The sequence below is a fragment of the Cygnus olor genome, chromosome 23 (genome assembly GCF_009769625.2).
Source record: "Cygnus olor isolate bCygOlo1 chromosome 23, bCygOlo1.pri.v2, whole genome shotgun sequence".
Lineage (NCBI taxonomy): Eukaryota > Metazoa > Chordata > Aves > Anseriformes > Anatidae > Cygnus > Cygnus olor.
Genome location: NC_049191.1, coordinates 1,686,172 through 1,709,570, shown reverse-complemented (window position 1 = coordinate 1,709,570; position 23,399 = coordinate 1,686,172). Strand labels below are relative to the sequence as shown.

Genomic DNA, 23,399 nt, shown 5'->3' with positions numbered 1-23,399 from the left:
CCGTATCTGCTTGGGGTAAGCACAAAGGGTATAAACCCTTTATGTAACTATATGCATAGTTATGTAACTGTCTTGTACTGGATATCAGCACGACGGGAGCTATCATGAGCCAATTTTGCAATACCATTTGTATTACAGCAAATAAACTTGTCAATGAACAGCACAGTGCATTAAGGGAACCATCGCATGCTGTGAAAAGTATTCTGTTGAGTAGCAGCAATCCACTCTTCATTAATCCACTCTGCCTTGGATTCAGCTCTCCAATGAGGCACTGCATTATCCTGTTGCTAAGCTAAGCACAATGCAGCAAACTGTCACTGTTTTAGATGAGAAAGTGTAACTCTGATGGCCCATGCACTTTTTTTGCCAATATCAAAAGAAAATCTTCTGACCAAGCTAAGCAAAGCTTGAAGAGCGATGCATTTTCAAACAGCGATGGTATGCCTCTGTAAGTCTAGGGGCTCTTTGTCCCCTGCTCAGTAGTACACAAAACTGCACATCATTTAGAGCAGTTTGGTGTGGCACAGTTCTGGGTAAGTCAGAGAATTCAGCCCTGGACCTGACTGTCCAGAACTGGACCACGTTTGGCTCTGAGAAGCTACACGTGGAGCTCTCTGAGAAGCTCATCCCAGTTTTAGCTATGTATGAGTTTTTTCTGAAACTTTAGCCCCAGTGGCGGTAATGAGTATTAGAAAATCAAGCCATGAGTTACTCTGTAAGTCTGGCTAGTTGTAGTGAAAATTGATAGGTATCCAGGATAAGTTTCTGAGAAAAGTGAACTGTCTAAAGTAAGAGACTCTTCTATACCAGTGAGCGGAGCATGTTCGTATCATTGTGTTTCATTTGAAATTTTCACACCTCTCTGTGTTCGCTGCTGGTATCCTTCCTTTAGTGTTGTCGTTCAGGAGCTGGTTAGAAATAAGCTGCAGGAGATGGTGGAATCCCACTCCGTGCAGGCATGCCCTTCAGCAGGGCACAGGGCTGTGGCTGTCGGGAGCAGTGCTTGCCCCCAAGCAGAAACACTCCTCTTGCATTTTTGGGCTTTCTGGGCCAGGCAAGCTTCATGAAGGCAGCTGCTTGGATGCAGGAAATCTTCAAATCCATTTAAAGGTTAAGGTGAGAGGAGAGGATATATGGAGGAAGTTGTACACTTAAAATAAGCTGGTGTGTAGCCAAATTTTGTGTGAGGAAAACCTCTCCTTCCTTGTCCCTGTAGTTCAGGCAGGTTGTTTATCTACCAGTGCAGTGGAAGATAGACACAACAAAGAAAGATGTCCTTTCCTCTGATGTTTTGTGAAACACGTTGAACTGTATTTAGATGCTGGGCTGTTTTGGTCAGAGTGTGCATACACATGCATGTACGTACGCATTCTTCCTCTTGCAACAGTTTTCTGTTTTCCTTAATGATATGTTTTCCCAGTGATTGCTGCTTTCAGCTGCTGTGTAATGCATTGCTTCTCCCGGTCCTTTTCAGCATTCTTGCAATGTCTCTGCTCATTCCTTCAGTAAAGTGCAGTCAAACAGAGCGATCCCAAGTTAGAGCAATAGCCACTGAAATGAAATGAACTTAGTCCTTGAAGAACAGAAGGCTTAGAAGAAGCGTAGCTGAACCCCGTTCTTGTCTAGCTTCATCCACAGTGCACTTGCAGTGCAGAATCTTTATAGAGTGTGCTTTGTCCTTTTAGTTCCCTATTCTTGGAGATCACTGGGTAAATCTGGTACTTTTTAATCCCAGAATTTTTAACAATTCTGCTATGAGCAGCTTTAGTAGGCAGGGGGATATTTGCATCACTTAGGTGTTTGCCATTGTACTTCATTTTTCTTGTTCTAGTTTTAAGCCTCCTGCCCCCACTTCTTCTAATGCTTTGCTGCTTGGACTTTCAGCACTTGTCTCAGGCCTGGAAAGTCTTTCAGTTCTCCCAGCTGAAAAAAAAAAAAATCAGGGCTTTTGGCTTGGACCATCCTTGCCAAGCTGATGACCAAGCAGTGAAATGATCTGCATCATAAAAGCCGATCTTGAGCTACTCACTCCCAGATCTTTATGAACTTCTTGCACATGGGCAGCACACAAGTCCCCTAATGGAAACAAGTTCATTGTTATAATAGTTGTTTTTATGTGACTGCAGACACTGATTTATTTTATGGACTCATGAGCTGTATAATTCAAGTTTAAAAGCAGCTTAATTTTAAAGGTATTTAAATGCTTAAATAGAGACTATTATTTTTAATTTGAGGACTTCAAAGTGATTTCTTTTCCCTATAATTTGTTTTGTTGTTTCTTTAACAGAGAATGAAAAAAACTGCCTTTACAGAGACATTTTGTGCCACAGTAAATTTCAGACCAGAGCAAAGGTTTAATCAGAGTCGCAAATCCTTTAAAATGAGTTTGTAATTAGCACTTATGGCTACAGTTACACAGCCCTTAACTGGCTCTGCTGCTGGAAGGGCCTTGTGCTGTGAGATTGGATTTGTTATCTGAAAAGACCTGGAGTCAGGAGCTGTCCTCCCCGTTCTGGGGACTGAGTTATGCTTGTGTTTCTCTGGTGGTGTGTTGATTTTGGTGGAGTGATATTATTTCTGTTCCCTAGATTGGGTTTTGTAAAGGCAAGGGTATAAATCTACTGTCAGTTGATAAACAAGAAAAACTTAAAGCATTTTGTATTCACTGCATCTCACCGAGTTTTTGTGCCAAAACAGGTCATACCTATTTTCAATCAAGTACACTGCTGGTAAGAATAATAAACACTTGGAAACCGTTCGAAGTTTCCTACTTTCATGGAGTTCCACAGAGGGGAACAGTTGAATTAAACATTTTCTGCCAGGTCCCAGGTAACACTTACCTGGGGATGAAAAAGGAATTGTCAAAGCCGAGGCCCCTTTTAGTCATCACTAGGCAGTTGCACACATGCTTCTGCCTGGGGCACTGCAGGGTAGCAAGGTGCAAGGAGCTGCTGTGCAGGGATGGAGAGGGAAAGACCAGCATGTGTTACCATTGAGATGTGATGCAGTTGAGAAGTCCTGTGAGCCCTGCACCTTCCCAGAACAATAATTTCTATGGGAAGGGCTTTGTGTTGCTTTCCAACCTTTGTGTCCTTCATTCCTTGGAAGGAAACTGCTTGTATGTGACAGTAAACCTTCAAAAAGAAATTGGATAGACATGGGGATAAATGGAATATTCAGAGTTACAATTTGATGCTGACAAAAATACTTTTTTTGGTTGGGATGGATATTAAATATCACACTGCGGAGCTTCAAGCAGTTGGTCTCATCCTGATCTCCAGAAATTGATGGGGAGTGGGGAGCAAGGAGGAGATTATTCCTCTGTTCCTTATTTACAGATTTCCCATGCTTTTGAAGCAGCTGATGCTGTAGTTTGGCAGAGATGGGATGCAGAGCAAGACAGCCCTTGGGTCTCACCAGGCTGGCAGTCTCTGTGCTGTTAATCATTGGCTTAAATGAAATAACTTGGTCATGCCACTGGGCGCTCCTGATGTGTGCGAGGAGGCAGCAATCTGACTGTGACTAATGAAGACCAGATTACAGCACTTGTGCTCACATGGAGGAGTCTTCCTCTGCAAACAGCCCTGTTGAGTTCATGGGGTTATGAGGAGTGTAAAGCCCAATTCAGCATGAGCCGGGGCTCTGGAGCCTGCCCCTCGGTGCTCAGGAAGTCTGCTAAACTCCTTGGATTAAAGAAGCTGTATAAATGCAAAGAGGCTTTATGGAGTGCTAGGCGTTGCTTTAGCTTGCTGACTTGGTGTGGAGGTAATGTGACAGGGTTTCCCATAAAGGGTTCTGCCTCACTTTTCCCTGTGAAAGCTGTTTCTGCTATTTTTTGTTTTTCAAAGATGGAACTATTTTCCAGAGAAAGTAAGTGTTTCTAATTGCGTTTGAATTCCTGCATGATAACTGCCTTGCTGGAGGCTTTTACAAAGTCTTGAGGTACTTACTATCTCATTCCTGTAAGTGCGAAGGATGGTTTAAGTAATCTGTTACTCCTTGCTTGTTAATTTACAAATGCAGCAAGGTCACAGCCTGCTTGACAAAACGTTTCAAATTGTTGAAATTGAATGTAGAGAAAGAGCCAAATAGTTTCCCCGTGTTTGTCTGCTTCTTTTCCTGGCTTAATCTATTGTGGTCTTTATTTTTGTCAGAATGATGTGGATGGGGTTTTCTTTGCCTCTGAGATTTGCTGCAGCTGGCAAGAACCTGGGCTCTGCATGCTATGCCAAAATCTTCAGTGCCTCGGGGAGGGCAGCGGGGGCTCAGGAGCAGTGCGCGGGCACCCACCTGCCCAGAAGGGAGCGTGGTCACAAGGCGTAGCCCTCCTTGGGAGATGCATGTGAAATGTTTACCAGCCACATGGCTGAGGAAACGTGGGTCTGTCCGTGTCCTGTTGTCCTCCAGCCTCCAGGGCGTAGCACTGGGTCCCATCCTTTTGTGTAGAAGTCCCCGCAGTAATAGTGCTGGCATGCTTTGTCTTCTGGAGAAGCCGCTCTGACCTTCGCACTTGGCTTAAGTCCCATTTTTCTCGGTAGGAATTCCTTCCAGAATGTACTTGGTTTTGTTTATAAGTCCTCACAACTACAGCTTTCTGCTCTTCTTGCTACCCATCTAAAGGTCAACACTTTTAAAATAAAATACTTCCCTGAGCTGCCAGGCTCAGTCCTTTCTGCTGCTGATCCCTCCCTCGGGTGAGCCTCTGTTGTCTCTGTTCCTGTGTTACAAAGGCACGGGAATCGAAGACTTTAACGGCCTTATTCTGTTCCAGGCCCTGTACCGTAGCCTTGTTTTACTTTTTTAATGTTTCATTCCTCACATAAATGTGCCCAAGCTTTTCAGTGTGTTTTTTCTTCTCAGTTGGGCTGCTATTACTGGGAAATAGGAGAAAAAAATAAAAGGGAAAAAAAAGGATGGTGATATCTCAGGGAGAGGAGAGGTGCTTTGGGACCACAGGGTGCCAGAGGAGAGCTGCTGGCTGAATCCATCTCTGTTTTTCCTCCCCTGCAGGTGTGTTCTTCACCTTTCATACCTTTCACCTGGAGAATGGCCATGACTACCTCCTGATCACTGAGAACACCAGCTTTGCCCAGCCGCTGAAGCAGCTCACAGGCTCTCGGCTGCCCGCCCCACTAAATGCAGGGCTCTTTGGAAACTTCTCTGCCCAAATTCGCTTCATCTCAGACTTCTCCATGTCCTACGAGGGTTTCAACATCACCTTCTCAGGTAAGAACAGAGGCAGACAGACTTGATGCTTTCCCTTTTCTTCCAACTTTAATGCAAATCTTGGGAATATGTCCCTGTTGATGCAGTGCAAGTGATTCAGGTCATTGAAGGTTGCTCCTCTTGTTACACCGGTAAATTGTGCCAGCATTAAAGCACTGTGTTGTCACAGGAGATACTCTCTTTCCAGGCCCCATATCTCCAGATGCAGCAATTTTGCCTGCCTTGAGCCCCAGTAGATGGCTGGATTGGACCCACTGAAATTATATACCGTTACAAAGGTGTTATCCTCTCCCTCCTCACCCAGTGTTCTTTATTTCTCTGTTTATGGACAGAGCTTCAGTTCTCCTTTCCTTGGGGTATCTCCAAGAGGCCATCCCTCTTTGCTCCAGATTCCTGCCTTCTCTGTATGTCAGAGGAAAATAGAGCAGATAGAGCATTTCCATTTCCAACCTGGGAAGCTGGGACAGATGGGAAATTTTGGAAGGCAGCTTTGGGCAATCTGGACTTCTTGGATAAGGAGCAAAGCAGAACCGATCACTTCCATTGTACGTCTGGTCCTGTTTTATGTTTTTTTCTTTGGTTCTGTGTTCCTGTTGGATGCTCACCCAGTGACCCAGCCTCTGCACGTGGCTTCAGCCTGTCCTAGATGTAACATGTGCCACGTGTAACCCAGGCCAGGTTTCCACGAGCCCACTGGCATTGCTGGGAAGCTGGAAAAAGTATTTTCTTGCTGGGCCTTCTCTAACTGACCTCCTAATAGCAAATTAAAGCAGACTTCCTGGTGCAAATAGCAGGGCATCAAGCGATACAGGTTTTTGTTGATGGCAGAAGCCCTTTTTGCCCCAGCTGTGCCAATGAAGATCTGGCTGTGCACCAGCACCTGAGAGAGAGAGCTTTTGCCATGAGCATTTCCAATAAGTCAGAGGCTTGGGATGGAGACACGGGAGAGAGAGAAGCACAGGTCTAGAGGTGAGAATGGAGGCAAGGTCTCCAAAGCTCAGTCTGATGACAGCAGGTTTCAACTGTTTGTTTGTACAAAATACTGGTTTCTTCAAACGAAAGTCTGGATTCTCAGAAGTTGTCAATGAAGAGCAGTGTGTGCATGAGGAGAGAGAATCAAATAAAGGCACGGTTGCTTATGCAAAACAGATCATCACGCTTGCAAATGCCTTGCTTGGGTGATCTCTGGTTGAAGGCTGTGAGGTGTTGAACTGTGTCCTTTACCCCGAAGTCCTACAAATGACTGCTGAAGTGTTTGCCTGTGCACACGTTTCAGAAAATGTAATCTTTGCTGCCTGAGTGCCCTGACAAGCCATTCTGTAAAACAATCAGGTAACGGACAAAAGCTTATCATATTGTTACTGTTCTTTTCTATATCTCAGGATACATTTTAGTCCTGAGGGCAACTGCTGCAATTTCGGCCTGCTGGTAAGGAAGAGAAATGACCATTTTTATTGTGGAGCTCAGTCTGATTTGTCTTTGAGGGACAGAGCTGTTGCCATAGATGCAAATAAAACCTGCTGCACTCAGATCTGGTTTCCAATACCTTTGTCTGGCCTCTGAAGTCAGCGATTCAGAGATGATGCTCTGTGGAAACTAGACAGAAAATTTCCAATTAACTTCCATTTTGATGGGGAAAAATACCTTTTTGTCTAAAACAAATTGCCTCAAATTATCTAATTATAGCTGCTATTTTCAATGTATTTTGGGACTTCTTTCCTTTCTTGGAAAATGAAAATGGGAGTCTGTTATATTTTTAGCTTCCTTTATATATATAAGCACATACTTCGTATTCTGCACTTCTGTTATTTGTTCAAAAAATAGCTCTCAAAAAAGGTTTCATTTAAAATGGTTTGTGACCAAAGACATACATTTGGCTCTTTTCCATAACGCTCCATGACCTTTCGTTTAGTAGCAGCTTAAATGTTCTCTTGCATTCCCCAAGCAGGATGCTGTGTTCATTCATTTTCAGGATTAGTAATGGAGAGGCAACCAGAAATCCCATCCGGATCAATTCATCTTCATTTTACTAAACCAGGGAGAGGATGACAAATTTCCATCGTGTTTGGCCACCACTGGTGTCACTTTCTTGTTTGGCTGACAACAGTGACAGAAAACAAGGCCTGTTGTATTTTGAGCTGGTTTAAATCAATATCCTGGAAATCCCAAGGGTTGTGTATGGAGAATGAGACTCAAGCTGGTCTTTGTGGTCAAAGAGGTCGTACATCTCACATGGATGCTTCTTTTTCAGACCTGCACTGCAGCTGGCTTGAAACTCAAAGCTCCCCCCTCGTCCTTAAGTTCACGGCTGGGGAGAAAGGGCTGTGAGGTGTCACCCTGCCATGCCATACGCGTCTTTGTCCCCCTGCAGAATACGACTTGGAGCCCTGCGATGAGCCAGAGGTCCCGGCCTACAGCATCAGGAAGGGCCTGCAGTTCGGCGTGGGCGACGTCCTCACCTTCTCCTGCTTCCCCGGGTACCGGCTGGAGGGCGCGTCGCGCATCACCTGCCTCGGGGGGCGGCGGCGTGTGTGGAGTTCGCCTCTGCCAAGGTGTGTTGGTAGGTGGTCATGTGCTTTCATTTTGCTTGGTTGGTTTCGCTGTGCTGGATCGTTTAGTCAGGCAGGGATGTGCGGCACACGCCAGGGGGATGCCTCGGGGGCAGCATCCTTCAGTTTACAGGCCGGGTGGTGAGGAGATGGGGAGCTGGCACAAATTCAGCCCCCCTGGCTCAGTGTGGGGAGGGCAGGGATGGGCAGAGGGGCTGCAGTCCTATCCCACATTGGAGCACGAGGAGAGCCCTGCAGTTGGGGTCCCATGTCAGCAGAAGCCCCCTGTCTCTGCAGCCCATTCACAGCGCTGTGGTCGAGCCCGGGTGGTCATACAAGTGAATGAGTCACAAACTATGGGAGATACGTCATCCTTTTGGGGATAGGTTCTGTAAAACAGCCTGGTTTTAGGGCCATCCTCCCTTCAAATCCATGTGCTATAAAACTTAATAGTCCAGAGATGAAAGCTGCTTCTGTGTAGGTGATCTTAAGGAATGCAAATTTCACATTAGTGCGGATGTCCCTGGAAAACTCCCTGTAGCTCTTTCTTTTTCCTTATTCTGCAGAGGTTTCCAGCACGATACACCTTGCATTTCTCTTCCTCCTAACCATTGTACCTTTTTTGCAATTGCTCTGGCAATTATTTATACTAATAAATAAATCTAGAGATACAGGAGAGGAAGAAGTCATCTGCAACACTGAGCAAGTTTCTGGCTGTCATCCCTAATGCAGATGGGCTCCAGACAGCCTTGTCTGGTGAGGTCTGCAGGGCAGCCCCCTGCCCAGCCCGCAGAGACCCCTCCAAGCACAGCGGCTCACAAAAAAGAGCAGAAGCAGCAGTGTGCCACAGTGAGAAAGCAGAAAGGAAGAAGAATCACCACTGCCTCAGGCCTTTGCAAAAGGAAGATTAACGTATTTCTGGTTTTGTTGTATGTTTAGTAAGGGGGAAAATATTCAGTACTCTGCTGCTGCCTGGGTCACCCACAGAAGGATTCATTCAGACCAGATAGACCAGATCTCTTACCTGTTTTCACTCTGGCAGAGCCCGCTAGGTAGATTTTCTTTATGTGCAACCTTCACAAAGAAGGCATCCCAGCAAGAGCCAGGCTACTTTCTCAGTCTGTTGAGCTTTGCTGTTGACTCCTGCCATGCTGAATGCATTTCCCAGCACTGTTTAATGCCTAGGTCTCAGGGTTGCATCATCCTGCTGTGACAAGCAGCCTCTTCAGGGCATGAATAATAATCAGGTTGCAGAGAAAGTTCATCAAGGGAATAGAAATCAAAAAGAATCATAACATAGCTTAAATCTGATCCTCAGACATCCCTAAATGGACACAATGGCTTCCATTTTCCCAGTTCCCTACTGTAGATGGCTTTGAATTAGCATGTGGGTTTTATAATAACGGATCGAATTTCCCGTCTGGTGATGTGCACAGAACTCTGGTAGCAGGGTGACAGCTTTTTCCATGATGCCCGCAGTGCACATTCAAGCCTGTGTGCTTGCCCTGTTAAAAAGGATACAGATGGAAACTGGGGACGTAGCCCCTCAGATCACAGATGTGTTTTTGCCAGAGAGCCGAGACACTTTATATTCAGTTCCTGTTCTAGATGGATCTGTATAGCAGCAAGGGTGATCCTGTCCCTTGGCCAGCCCGTCTCTCCAGGGCAGGAATGCCTCCCCGCTGACTGCTGCTTCAGACCAGGTGCCAAGTGCTGATGTCCCCAGCATAATCCCGGGTAATCTGCGCTAAAGGGAAAGTCATCCTTTCCGTAGAGGCCAAGAGGGGAAGGAGAAAGTCGCCTCAGAAGTACCTCCTCTCCCCACGTCTGCTGCTGCCTCCTTATTTTGCCTTCATCTTTTATCGGGAGGACCAGCAGAGGTAGCAGAGTCGGTGCGGAAAGCTGCACATGCACCATGATGGTTTCCCTGAGATCCAGCAGCTTTGTATGCTGCGAAGGACCCGTGGAGATGAGGCAGAGCTAGCTAATCAGAAAAGCTGTTTTCAGGGCAAGTTGGAACAAATCTGCCCAGTTGTGCATACAAAACACTGGGACTCAAAGGAGAAGCAAGCCAATGTTTTACAGCTGAAAATCTTTCAGGGTAAATAGGCCAAGAAAATGACGACTCATGGTTTGCTCATGTGGGAGCTAATCACGGAGTAACAAAAAATCCTAAACGTAGAGTGGTTGCAGGATATATTTGTATATGCTAGGGGATTGTATGTCTATGTAGCAAACGGGCTGCGGTGGCTCTAGCAGGGCTCAGATGCTCAGACAAGACAGTCACTGCTGGCAAGAGGTGTCCTCGAAGGAGGGCACACATCGTTGGGATGCCATTTTGCAAGTAGGCCCTCAAGCTGTATCTGAGTGTTGCAAACTTTTGCTTCCTCCCTTAGATACCAGCAGGTAAGAGCTAATTTTCATATTGTCCCGTGAGCTCTGGGAAAGCTCAGTGCTATCACAGTACTACTGCTGCTTGCAATCAGATGCACTTGAATATCTGTTCGCTATATCATGTAGTGAGGACTGCATGTCCTCGCTACAAGCATTCCTGTTATACTCACTGTGGCATGTTCGTAGGAGAAAGAGATAGTGTCTTTAAAAGCTTGCAACTGAAGTACATAAAATAGGCGAATGTTGGTTCTTTCTATTTCCTGGAAGCCTTAAACCCAGATCTCATGAGATTCGAGATCGATTGAATCTCCAAAGCTGTCATTCTCCTCCTTCTCTAAGGAAGATCACTCTGCCTAGTTTTGTGACTTACAAATCTTCCAACTTCAAATGACTCAAAAACAAATGTTGTTCACACTACCCAGAGCAGAAAAGCAGAGAAGCCTTACTAGAGGAATGTAATAGAATAGGGACAGGCGAGGGACAGATCGTAGTGAATAACAGAGAGAAGGGAGTCTTTTTTTTTTTCCTCTTTCAGAACTATAGCAGTTTATAACCTGTAACGGAACATAAACTCCCCCTCAGAAATGAGAGAAACAATTGCAGTAACATATACTACCCCTACCCTTCCAGTTCCCTGAGCAAGAGGTTGACAGGGATTCCTGCAGCAGCATCTCCTTCTCCGTCCCCCAATCCCTAGTATTTTGAACAAGAAAGGTCAATTCTTTCTATGCCACAGAAAAACCCAAGCCCATTGTGGGATTTTGAGTGACATGTTGGGAGGAAACAAACATGTAAATTAGAGCTAGTTTCTGAAACAGAGGGGCAAAAGGATTTCCAGTTTTCTCTCTTTTTCTAGTGGGAATGGATGTAATTGTTAGCTGCAAAGCTGGGAAGAAAAACAAAAGCAGGGAGCAAGGGGCAAGAGGTCCTTTAAAATATTGTCAGATGATGAACTGAAGAGCCAAGGGCAGAATTAACAACAAACAAAAGGAAATGTCAAATTTTGCCCTTTTAGTTTTCAGGAAATTGTTTTGGGGAAGATTTTCAAATTCACACATAGCTTTATCGTTTGTAATTATTTTAGAGTTTCACTGAGCATTTCTTTCTGCACAGAGATCTACACTTGAAACATACAGGTACCAGCAGCCAGCTGTGTGCTGTGCTGACTGTTAAAAGAATGCCATTACAATTTTTATTTCCCATGTTAATGTAAAAGTTGTAAAGGTATTTGTCTAAACAGCATGGCAAAAGACTTTTTCAGTCTAATAATATTATTTTAATTTCCTTCTGGTTCATGGATCAGAAAGGATCACAAACACACATGCTTTTGAGCAGGTGGTGGCTTTCCATGGATTTTGACTTTCTGTGACGCAGTTTCCCTATCTGTACAAGGAGAGGATGTTAATCTGTTGTAAAACACCTGAGGCTTAAGCATGATAGAGGTGCTAGTAAGTGCTGGGGTTTGTTTCTTTGTTTTTTTCACTAACTACACTTGGAAATAGAGTTCATGGATATGTTAGCAGATGGGTATAGAAAGGAGTGAGCATCTGTGGTTATTAAAATGTGGTTTTGTGTCTTTATATAGCTGAATGTGGCTCATCTGTAACTGGAACCCAAGGTGTTCTGTTGTCCCCCAACTATCCAATAAACTATAACAACAACCACGAGTGCATCTACTCCATCCAGACGCAGCCAGGAAAGGGGATCCAGCTGAAAGCCAGGACTTTTGAACTGGAAGCAGGAGATGTCCTCAAGGTAATTCTTTTGTCTCTACCAGTGAAGGGTAGTGCTGTGATGAGAGCAAGATCTGAAAGGGAGGTGATGTCCTAAAATTTTAACAGAGCTAGCTGTGACTAATCTCTGGAAAATGCCACCCAGGCAGTGCCAGCAGTGCAGTGGTAATCTCTGGAAGGGTCTCATACTAGGAATTGGACTGACATCCCCCCAAAAGTCCTTCATATGGCTTTCGTAGCCAGGAGTCACTGCTGTGTCACTAAGTGCCTGACATGGCTGCTTTGAAGACAGCAGCAAGACTTCCTGGATCAGACTGTTCCTAAGGCTAGGCAGCTGAGCTAGGATATTATCTGTGGGTATTCCCTCTAGTGCTAGAACAAGGTAGAAAGCTGATATAGCTGTGAAACGATATATTCTAGCCCAGGGAAACTGTCTGATCAGCATGTGTCACTGTTGGGCATTAGTTGGCTGCGTTTAAAACATATTCTATAATTTCAGGGAATGAGCACCTCTGAACTTCACGTGCTCATGTCAGTCCCTGGCAGCAGCACTAAGGCAGTAGTGAACATCCTGTGCTCTTCAGCCTAGGTGATTGTTTGAGGCTTCACTCTGCTGATGAGTGTATAAACAAATTCTGTATGCTGTAAAAATGTGGATATCTTTGCTGTATTGGTATACCTTCTGCTGTCGTCTTCCCTAAGATGCAGGGAAGGCTTCAGTCTTTGTTACACATATTGTGCCTTATTGTTTAGGTTACCAAGCATCTGTCTTAAACAGCAAAAGTAGTGGAAAGAGCCCATATGGACTGAGAGAGGCTACTTTTATTTTTAGAGAGAAATACTTGGCCTCTGAGAGTGAGTAGATAGGCAAAGACAGGCTTTAACCCATCATCTTCAAATACCACACAGAGCTACAGAAAGTACACCAACTGTGTGGAAATACGCATTAATTTGGGTAAATAATTTAATAGATTTACTGGAATGCCGGAGATCTTCCCCTTGTAGCTAGACTTCAGTTTTTAATCTGCACAGTTGTACAGTGGGAACTGTTGACACATGAGGGAGTGGGAGGTTTATAGCATTATTTTTGTGTTTCTAGGAACCAAGCCTGAATCCCCTGCAAAGCGGGTTCATTTAAATTCAAGCTCTTCAGCATTCCCGTACTCAGATTAATCTGCATTTACAAGTTTCAGGACTCTATATGGAAGGAGACAAATCCAGGCTGAGTTTCTATTAATCACAAAGAAACAGTTTTGTAGGAAGCATTAATATTACAAGATGTGTGCTGCTGTGCTAAACCATCTTCTCGGAGAATGCCTCCGTCCTTCTTTAAGTGCCATACTTCTGCACTGTGAGATAGGTGTAATCCACATATTTTCAACTCACAGGATGACTAGAAAGAGAGAGATTTCCTGCTAATGCAAAGAATATACTTGTGAAAGAAATTATTTTCTCTTAACAGGTTTGTCATCAACTTCTCTTCTACTCCTGAGGAAAGTTACTGTCAATCTCTATTAGTGAGAAGTTGCCCTTTATCCTCATAAGAGAATCATCCTATCCAAAAGAAAAAAATCTATTTTTTTTTAAATAATAGTGGGGTCAAGACAGATCCATGAGTCACTCTAGGAACAAAGTGTTTTTCCCAGTAGCTGTGTTGCAGCTTTGGAAAGAGAGTTTAGTTCAGAATACATGGCCCTGAGTGCGGTATAAGCTCAGGTGTAAGGGGAGGGATGCGTATCCTCCAGGGCATGAATCCTGCTCCTCAAACAAACAGCATCATCAACTCTCATCGAGCCAGACTCTTAATGGGAATAATTTCACTGGCTCCAAATGAGCTGTCCCTATTCTCAGTCATGGAGGAATTGACCCCTCAAGTAGCAAATAAAGGATGTTTTCCAGTATGTGTTTCTTGTTCCTCCCAGGTCTATGATGGCAGCAATAGCTCTGCTCGCCTGCTGGGTTCCTTTAGTCGCTCTGAAATGCTTGGCACCAGCATAAACAGCACTTCCAGCAGCATGTGGCTTGAGTTCATCACCAACAACGAGAACACGAGTAAAGGCTTTGAGCTGCAGTTTTCTAGTAAGTCTTGGGCCCATATGCCTGTGAGATGGGAATCTGAGGTGTAGTTGTGTATTTTTGTTACAGTTGCATGAGTAGAGCAAACGGTCCTTTCTGTAAAGATCTTGGGGTCTAAAGAGGAAGCAGAGTGGGGGAGATGAATTATGCCAGCAAGCCTGTTCTGTTGTGAATGAGGCAGTGGTGATACAGAAACTTCTACTTGCAGCTGAGATATCAGATCCCTGGGATCTCTTTCCAATCTCAATCAAAAAATACAATTCTCCATATGGTGTTTCTTTTCTCCAACAGAGCATTTTCCTTAAGAGGAAAACAGTTAATATAATCTTGTGCTAATGGCTTCTGGCTGTTAAATACATGAGGAAAGCTGATGCTGTTTCTCCTGCTCCAGGTTTTGAACTCATCAAATGCGAGGACCCTGGCATCCCACAGTTTGGCTACAAGGTCCATGATGAAGGACACTTCGCTGGCAGCTCTGTATCCTTTAATTGCGACCCTGGCTATACACTGCGAGGCAGCAGGGTGCTGGTCTGTCTGACTGGAGAGCGGAGAGCTTGGGATCAGCCCCTGCCAACCTGTGTAGGTGAGACAACTCTTGCTTTTAACAACTCCTCTAACAAGTGCTTTGCTCGTGGGCATTGCACTGAGTGCCCTTTCTTTCTCTTTAGCTAATACACGTGACGTTATCTCTGGTATTGATTGCAGCCATCTACATCAAAAAAGATATTGATAAGGATCCTGTGTAAGGCATCTTCAGATTGAGAGCTCTGATAGCTGCAAAACTTCTACAAGCAGTTTTAACATGAAACACTGTGCTCTGAGCACAGATTTGACAAGGTTTTGTGCTTCACTGCAAGGAGACTACTGCTTTCTCAGTCCATGTCCTTTCACTTGTATATGTTAAATAGAGTGGCACTTTCTGATAATGGCAGACTTCAACGTGCGTCCTGGCATTTGACAGTTCAAAGTCATGTTTATTTGAGAGCTACATGACATCTGATCCCAGTTTCTCAGACATTTTAATTCCCTTAGTCTTCTCTTCGTTAAGTCCTGAGTTCCCCTTTACCTATAACTCTCCAGCAGATTATCTTTTTGCATGGAAAATTCTTTTATTAAATTTTGTATATCTAAATGAAATGCTGTTGGTTTGTTACATGACAGCGACATGCCTAGCTAGTGTTTCCCAGGGCATGTTCAAGTTCTTAGAGACTTACGTCTCTGATCTCAGCAACCAGCAAGCTGCTTTCTTTGTCGTAAGTGGTGTGCTCAGACATTGGCATTCTGAATTCTCCCAGAAGTTAGAACCTTTATGCCACAAGTCTGATGAATTTTAGCCTTGCTTGTTGAGGTGAAAAGACAGATTTCTGTGATTTATCCGTCTTCCTAACCTTTACCCTATTAGCTGAATATACACGTTGACTAGTCATGTCTGCATATACTAGTCATAGTCTGCGTGAACATGTGGAAACTTACAGAATTTTAATGGACATATTATGAAAACATATTCAAAAATCCTCTCACTGAGGTTCATGTAGCAGACATACATATATTGGCTTGTTCCCTGTATCACATTCATGAATCGTTAAGACTTCTTGCAGATGCAAGGAGAAGAATTGAGCTCTTTCACCCCAAGCATGAATCAGGGAAAGCCAGGATGCTGCCAGGCTCTGTCTTTATTCACTATGAAGCCAAAAAGGTGGAGGGAAGCTTTGACAACATGTCAGATTTTAGGAACATGCAGAGAAGTGCAGTTATTCTGCTGACTCACTGTTTTAGCTGAATTAAAAGACTCTCCTTATCTTTGGCTAGTAAGCTCTAAGAATCTCTTCAGATGGGAAGAAATTCTCTGTTGTATCGATAGGATGACAGTTGCATTGTTGCCAAGAGCCAGCCATAATATGTCATGAATCTTCTCACCAACCCATATGTTTTTCAGCTGAGTGTGGGGGTACTATCAAAGGAGAGTCGTCAGGACGGATACTGTCTCCTGGATACCCCACACCCTACGATCATAATCTGAATTGCATTTGGACAATAGAGGCAGAAGCTGGCTGCACAATAGGGTGAGTTGAAGGTCTTCACTCCTGGTTTTTACAGTTTTTGTTTGTTTCTGCATTTCTTCTTCAGAGTGGTGATGGTTTACTCAGTGCTTTCATGACCTGAGGTCAGAGAGGTTTAGTAATGTCTTGTCATTGGGTTTCCAAATTCTTCAGGTACCACAAAGGATAGTGGAAGGCAATTATGGATTTGGTTCATCTCTCATTCATGCTGCCAGAGTGAATTAACACCAAAGCAGATGAGCTCTGTCAAGTTGTTTGTGAGAATGAGCGAACTGTCAGGCATGGGGGTCCCCAGATGCAAGTGAACGGCTGGAAGAATGAGACCACAACACCTAGCTTTCATCTTCTAATTTTATTGTTTTGTGTAGGTTTTAGTAATAAAAATAAATCTAGAATTAAAAATAATATTAAAAAGGGAATTTTAGAAGATAAAATGCAGTTATTCTCCCGAAGGAAAAGCTCAAGATTGTTTCTAAACATCTGGTCTGTACAGAGACCCAAGACTGTTTTTTCTTCCCACTCCTCTGACTTCTGTTGTTCTGGTTTTACTTTCCTGTTGGAAAATGGCAATTTGAAAGGTAATTTGTTTATAAGTTATGTGAGTTTGGCAGTTAGGTAGGCATGGTACTGAGAACATTTGGCTCGTAAAGTTAGTGCAGTCACCAGCAGAATCCAAGCAGTTTTCTACTCCATGATGCTTCATCTGTGATCCCTGCCGCTTGCCACTGTTCCCACGCTGCAATGTGCCCTGAGCCCTGCCAAGCCATTCCTGCACTGCTCTGCATGTACCTTTGTATTTCAGGCCAGCCAAAGCCATCTTCAACAGAAAACAACTGTACTGGCAAGTAAAGTTTTTGCTAATTGATGGGTCTTGGGGGGAAGAAGGGTAGATTTTAAGGTTTATTCAACAAAAATCCTCTTCTCCCAGGATCTCCCCATCATCCTTTCTAATGCTTGTTACCTGGTGCATGAGCCCTATTTCTGTGCTGGCCTGAGCCCTGTTGCTGTTCTGGTCCTGCACTCATTCATCTCCACCATAGATTCCTTGCTGCATCAGCACCCATCTTCTCTTCACTGGAGACAGTTAATCATGTTGAGCTCTACGGTGCTTTTAGTCGATGGATTTATGTGGGGGATAGGCTTGGTCCAATATTTTCATTTTTCTGTAAAGCAGAAATTCGCTCCCTTAGGTCTGCTTATCAGTACGGTTCAATAATGGATGGTTTCTGATATGGACGTAGAAGAAAGAGCATAGCCAGTGCAGCTTAATTCCTGCACAAGCGACTTCCAGTTGAATTCTCCTCTTTTTTTCATTCTTCTCTAGGAGATCCTGAAGATTTCTGTAGGACAAAGTAGGCATAAAACCCTGTCCTCTGTTCCTCCCCCAAAGTGTAGGAGATTGCCTCATCCAAAGACTGCTTCAGCAAATGAACTTTACCCACACTTTACTCACATGCATAATCCTAGCCACTTCTCTGAGAGTACACAAATGAGCAGAACTGTAGGCTCATGTTTGCAGGATCAGCCAGAGGCTTGGAGGGGGCCATGACTGAAATGAAACGATGCCAGGCAATAGTATGGTAATACACCTTGTGACCCTTCCTTTGTCATTAGAGATGAAAGCTCTCTTCTTCTCTTCCTTTATTTGGCAGCTCAAACAGAACAGATGATCTCTGGGTAGTTGAGAGAGCACATTTTCAGCAAGTTCATTTTTATGGTAATCCATTGGAAAAATAATCCTCTTCACGCATGATGCAATTGTATAAAGCCCTCATTTATAACTTACATTAAAATTAATCACCAAAGCTTTTTGAATAAAGCTGTATCTGCACAGAAGGAGGGGAAGGAAAGGAAGGAGAGAGAGGCAGAAAAATCAGTCTGTCCATTATTGCCATGAAACTTAAAGGGTTGTACTTTGAGAGAGGATTAATCACGTGCATGTGCAAACACAAGCATGCACACGCGCACAAAATTGCAACTGAAGTGACTTGCCTGCAAGACTAGGGAGAGAAATAGGATGGAGAAGCAGGAGGGTGTGCTGGAAAATGAATGGCATTGCCTTCAAGTCCTGCTTGCAGAGCTGAGAGCAGTGAATATACAGTTAGGAGCGGCAGTGGCGTTCTGTTGCGTGGCGGTGATCTCAGTGTCACGAGAGGGTTTATTGATGCTGCCAGCCCCAGCCTAACGAATGGTGCTGTATGGACAGGCTCCGTTTTTCACAGTCTCATCAAGAAATACGAGTGAAAACATCTGGCTGTTGCAGTTTTCCTCTACGGATATTTCTAGGCGCGTAACATTTAGCAGCTTTTACGTTTGGGAACCCTCTCCTGGCTAGAGGGTGGCGGTGGGGAGCCCTGCAGACTGCTGGTAGCATCAAGGACCTGCAGCTTTGGCATTACCGCACGGTGGGGACATCAGAGCGCAGTGCTGTCAGGCTGCCTTCTGCTGCAGCCCTCTCCGGATGGGAGCTCAGCAGCTTGCACGGAGTCAAGCTGGGAGGAAGGGGCTTGGGCAGGAGGTGGCAGCAGGAGGGACCCCCAGGCTGCTCAGACAGCTTGTGGGGTGACTTCTGGAGGGCTGGGGCAGAGTGGTTTTGTACAGGTCATGCAGATCATCAGTGCAGAGCTGGCCTCTCCTCCGCCTTGCTAAGATGGGAGAAGTTGCCCTCTCTATCTCTCTCTATATGATAGAGGGCAGCTTATATATATATGCATATATATTCCTAATTTGCTTTTTGCTGCATTTTCTTGCATGTAATTGGGATTGTCAGAGTGTCTCCATTGTCTGCTAAGTCAGTTGTTCTGTCTTGTCTTAAATTAAGCCCTGCTGGGAATGGAGTCAGGCTGATAGAAAAACTGTGCTGTTTGGTTACAGATGTGCTTTTTGAATAGATTGATTTGCTCCAGAGATCACCAGTTTTCTTAATAAAATCAGCTGTCCCAACAGACTCCTCAACCAGCTGGTGTTGAGCAACTTATGTCATCTGGTTATATTCCTAAGGCATTCTCCTCGTTGATAAAGCCTGCGAGCAAGTTGCTTACTAGAAGTAAATGAAGGAAGGGAGCTGCTGGAGGCAGCAGTTAGCCTCGGTCCCACAGCGAGGTGTTGGTGAGCTCCCAGGTGTCCCCCATCCTGGGTCAGTCTCTGCCGCCATCTCCCTGTTTCTGAGATCTTCAGCAATGAGTTTTTCCTGGCAATTCTGGCTAACTAGCACTGGCTAGCCTGAGAGCAAACCATCAGGCCAAGGCACCTGTGGAGAGCAGCTGTGCTATGATCCATTCTTATTTTCCTTGAGTTTTTTTTATTTGTTTTTTAAATGCAAGGTCTCTGCTAGCTAGATTTATGATTCAGCTCTTTCGGTTTCTGTCGGATTCCATGGATATCATTTTGTTGCTGAGTGCATTGCAGTGTTTGGCTTTTTTTCCTTTTTTTTTTTTTCTTTTCATGGTTCTACCTTATTTATTTGTTTGCCCTGGATAAATGGGAAAGCAGCCAAGCAAATGCTTTCTTGTTCTCTTCTGAGGGCTGCCAGGGTTTTAAGCCCAGTACCTGATTGTTTTATTTTTGCAGCTTTTCTCAGTACAGTTTGTAGATCTCTGCCCCTGTTTTGGAGTGGCATGCCTGGAGTTACCCATGTTAGCCTGATTGCAGTGTGTCGGGTGGTATTTCCCCCAGTGCTAATGTGGCAATGAGAAACAGAGACGACTGAATGGCTTCTTGTCGGCTGACACATTAAGTGCAGGAGTGAAAAGGACTGAGCCCTGATGTATCGCAGCAGCCTTTAGTTGGTAACTCCCTTGGGGGTAACAATAATAATGATGGTATCTCATGCTTAGGTGGTACTTCTCGTCTTGGAAGATCCAAAGGCTCCTCGCGAAGTCTGGATTTGTGTGGCAGCTGCTTTACATCCTTCCACAGCAGAGGTTGTTTTGGAGAGAAGTGCAGCATGGCATTGCCCCAGCCTGGGGTGGGAAGCGAGGAGTATCCCACTGGGGGTTGTGCTGGGACCAAGTTTGTCCCGTCCCGGGTGCCACCAGGTCACTTCTGTCCTCCTCCCACCCAGCCAGGTCCATCACTGGTGCAGGCTCTGCAGTGAGTTTCCTCACCAGGATGACTCCTGGCAGCATCTTGCGTTTTCTCTGGGGAATTTTCTGTGGAAGTGTCAAGCAGGCAGAGCCCTGGTTGAGTTTAAAAGCAGGAAGAAGCAGAGCTCCGAGTAGCACTTGCTGCAGGCGGTTGTGTACCAAGGAGCATTTGATGCAAATGCTGAAGACTTTGCAGCCCTCTCTCCAGGGCAGACAAAACTATAAAGTACACACGGTAAGGAAACACAATCTGCATTCAGAGCATTGTAATAAACACCTCATGGAGAGCAGAGTGTAATTTCACCGCCAGCCACCAGCTTCTTAGTTTCTGTTTTCTCTCCCTTCCCTTCCTTTTGTGTGTTTTGGAGAGCTGGCTCATGCTGACTCTTTTCCTTTATTTCTTACCGAAGTTATTCTGTTAGCTGATCTGAATAGAGTTTTTCAACATCCAAAACTTTGTAAAACGTGTAAAAATCCTTTCCGGTGTCAGCCACTTTGCTCTTCTCACATGCTTCAATCCAGCGTTCAGAATTTGCACTTGCCTGCTTACCATCTCCCCCCAACACACACTCCTTTCTGCCCTTTTTCTATTAACCTCTGAGGCACCTAATACCCTGGTGAGAGTTTCTTTTCCAGCATGATGCTATTTTAAATAAGAGTGGTGCTGGTTGTTTTCCTTTCCATTTTTTCCCCTGATATACAAGATTAGCTTGGTGCCAGGAGCAAATTCTTTGATCTGAAAGCAAGTAACAAAAATCGATGCATTTTATCAGTAGATGCTGGCCCTTGACAAAAAGCTGTTCCTTGTAGGATACACAAAAAAGCAAAGGGACAGCCAAGGTGATTGCTGTGTGCAACATAGGGACAAAGTGTGAATTGCATGAATATACATCAGTTGTCTGAAGGGACCTTAGCACATTTACTGCTAATTTTCCTTTTAGAATAAGTTTCTCAATACTTCCGTGTTTATCTGTAATAGAGCCCCGTAAAACCAAGGACAAAGCCCGTCCTCCTCTTCACAGCTTCTGTGCCTCCTGGCTGCAGGTTGCTGGCGTGTCCTTGACTGAGCCTTTTGTCTGTGTGACAGCTACTCACTGTAATGGCTGAGCACCTTCAGTGCAAAACCAACAGTAATCTTCCAGCTGGGGATTTCTCTGCTGCCGTGGTTGGCTTTTGGACCTTTGCTACTCGAGATTTTTAGGAGAGATTAGTACTTTTTTTTGCTTAGGGAACAGCACAAAGGACACAAATTTCAGAAAGCATTAGTATCCATGACCCAGTTGTTCTCCGTTTATGGATGTGAGTGTTTTACTAGGGAGGTATCCCACTAGGAGATCTTGTTTTTTATAGACTGAGTATGTTTGGTAGAGGGCTAAAATACTGTGTCTGAGGTTAGTGGCAGATAACAGGAGAGAACACGCACAGTGGGATGAGGTACCTTGGGTTGGTAGCAAGCACCTTTGTAACCCTCCCATGGAAGAAGGCAGAGCTTAGTTTGTGGTGTGACCTCCAGTTCTTTCTGCTGCACAGGCTCCATTTCATGGTTTTCCACACTGAGGAGTTCCATGATGTGCTGAGGATCTGGGACGGTCCGGTGGAGAACGGAATCCTCCTAAAGGAGATGAGTGGGTCCAGCTTACCCAGCGATGTCCACAGTACTTTCAATTCTGTCATCCTTCAGTTCAACACGGATTTCTTCACGAGCAAGCAGGGCTTCGCTATTCAGTTTTCAGGTAGGCGGTAACGTTCTTTCCTCAGCGTTGTCCAAACCTGGCTTTACTGATAAGTGATTTCAAGGGTCCATCTATGAAGTACTACTGGCGGTAAGCTCATGACATTGTATTGGACTCAACAGCAGGAACTGTGCAGTCTTCCAGCCATTTGTGTTTTGCTGCATTTGAGTCTCTGCAAATAGAGAAAACTCACATATTTTGTCCTTGCAATGCAGTTAAATTCTCTGCTCCCCTCTGCCACAGTCACCTTCACAGTGGTGAACTTGGCAGCAAGATGTAAAGCAGTTCTTTGTGGAATACTCAATAGGAATTACAGATATTTTCCACCATGTTCCCACCCGGTCCCTTAGAGACACCAACATACAGGCAGCATTCCCCAGGCTTTCTGAGAGCAGTTGGTCAGTGGTCTCTGAAAACCAAGTCTATTTAAAATCCCTCAAATTGGATCCCCTTAGATGCAGATCCCCAAAAGCTCTAGCTGCTGTAGGGATGTCATGGTAAGCAGCAGCACTACGTGTAATGCACCTGCAGTCTGTCATTGCCTAAGTCCTGGTGGTCATTACCAAAGACCTGGCCTTGCAAGCACATTTATTGCAGTTATATTAGGGTGATACATCTCAGTGTTCTCACAGAGGTTTCCAGGATGCAGGCCTTCACTGACGTGTCCAGTAACCAACCAGGCAGATGCCCATTTTGGAGATGGTAGGAAATAGCTCAGGGAACTGCTGGGTGAGCAATGATACCACTTTTCTGTGACTCAGACATATCAAAGCAGCAGAGCCCATTCTCTGTCTCCCAGGTTTTTGCCTATAGATTTCTCTTCTGGGTGCATTGCATGGCCTGGAGAGCAGGCCAGCTCTTTGGGAAGAGTTTGCACTGGCACAAGACCTTCTGGGATAACCATGACAGATGGAGAACTTTGCTACTGAGCACAGCTCTGCCTTCCTCTCTCTTTGCCAGGCTTGTGTCGCAGCCTGCCAGCGAAGACCAGGATGGGCTGCTAACTTGCCTTATCTTCAGTTGCACAGAAAGAGAGAGAGGGATTTCCTCTGGCTCTTTTAAGAAGGGCTTGCTATAAACTGGCTAGGTGTAATGGACTCATATCAACGTAGCAGGGAATAAGCTCTGCTTGGCTGCCTGATACAGAGCTGGTCTTTATTGAATGCTTCTGTTCAAAGCCTTTGTTCACAAGGTGTGGCTAAGTAGTCAGCCCTAAGCTCAGAAGTATACAGTTTTGGATCTTGTGAACTTTAATGATCTATATAAGCTTGCAAAACTTCTGTTACTCCAGGACTTTCCCTGCTGTTAAATAACTGTAGTGTTGACAGGCCGTGAGCTCAGCCAGCAGAGAAGCTGTGCTGCCTGCCCCCCGCTGAGAAGGCGCTTGGGGAGAGAGGCTGGGAGACCAACGGGGGCCGTTCAATACCTCCAAGGGACATGGCAGTGAGGCTGGGAGGGCAACATGTGTATTTCTGAAAGGTCAGGCTTGACGCTTCCCAGGCCTAAAGGCTAAATTCTCCTCCCACTCAGGGGAATTGAAAAG

At 44.9% G+C, this 23,399-nt stretch overlaps 1 protein-coding gene across 10 annotated transcripts in view; it reads left to right on the top strand.

Annotated features, from left to right (window-relative positions):
• Positions 1-23,399, top strand: part of CSMD2 (CUB and Sushi multiple domains 2) — a 332,069-nt gene that overhangs the window by 220,194 nt on the left and 88,476 nt on the right. For all 10 annotated transcript variants that reach the window (XM_040534773.1, XM_040534777.1, XM_040534774.1 and 7 more), the window contains 7 exons: positions 5,011-5,226; positions 7,598-7,786; positions 11,755-11,924; positions 13,825-13,981; positions 14,370-14,561; positions 15,915-16,041; positions 21,654-21,856. In XM_040534773.1, coding sequence (XP_040390707.1) covers positions 5,011-5,226; positions 7,598-7,786; positions 11,755-11,924; positions 13,825-13,981; positions 14,370-14,561; positions 15,915-16,041; positions 21,654-21,856 — 1,254 coding nt within the window. The remainder of the gene's footprint in view (positions 1-5,010; positions 5,227-7,597; positions 7,787-11,754; positions 11,925-13,824; positions 13,982-14,369; positions 14,562-15,914; positions 16,042-21,653; positions 21,857-23,399) is intronic.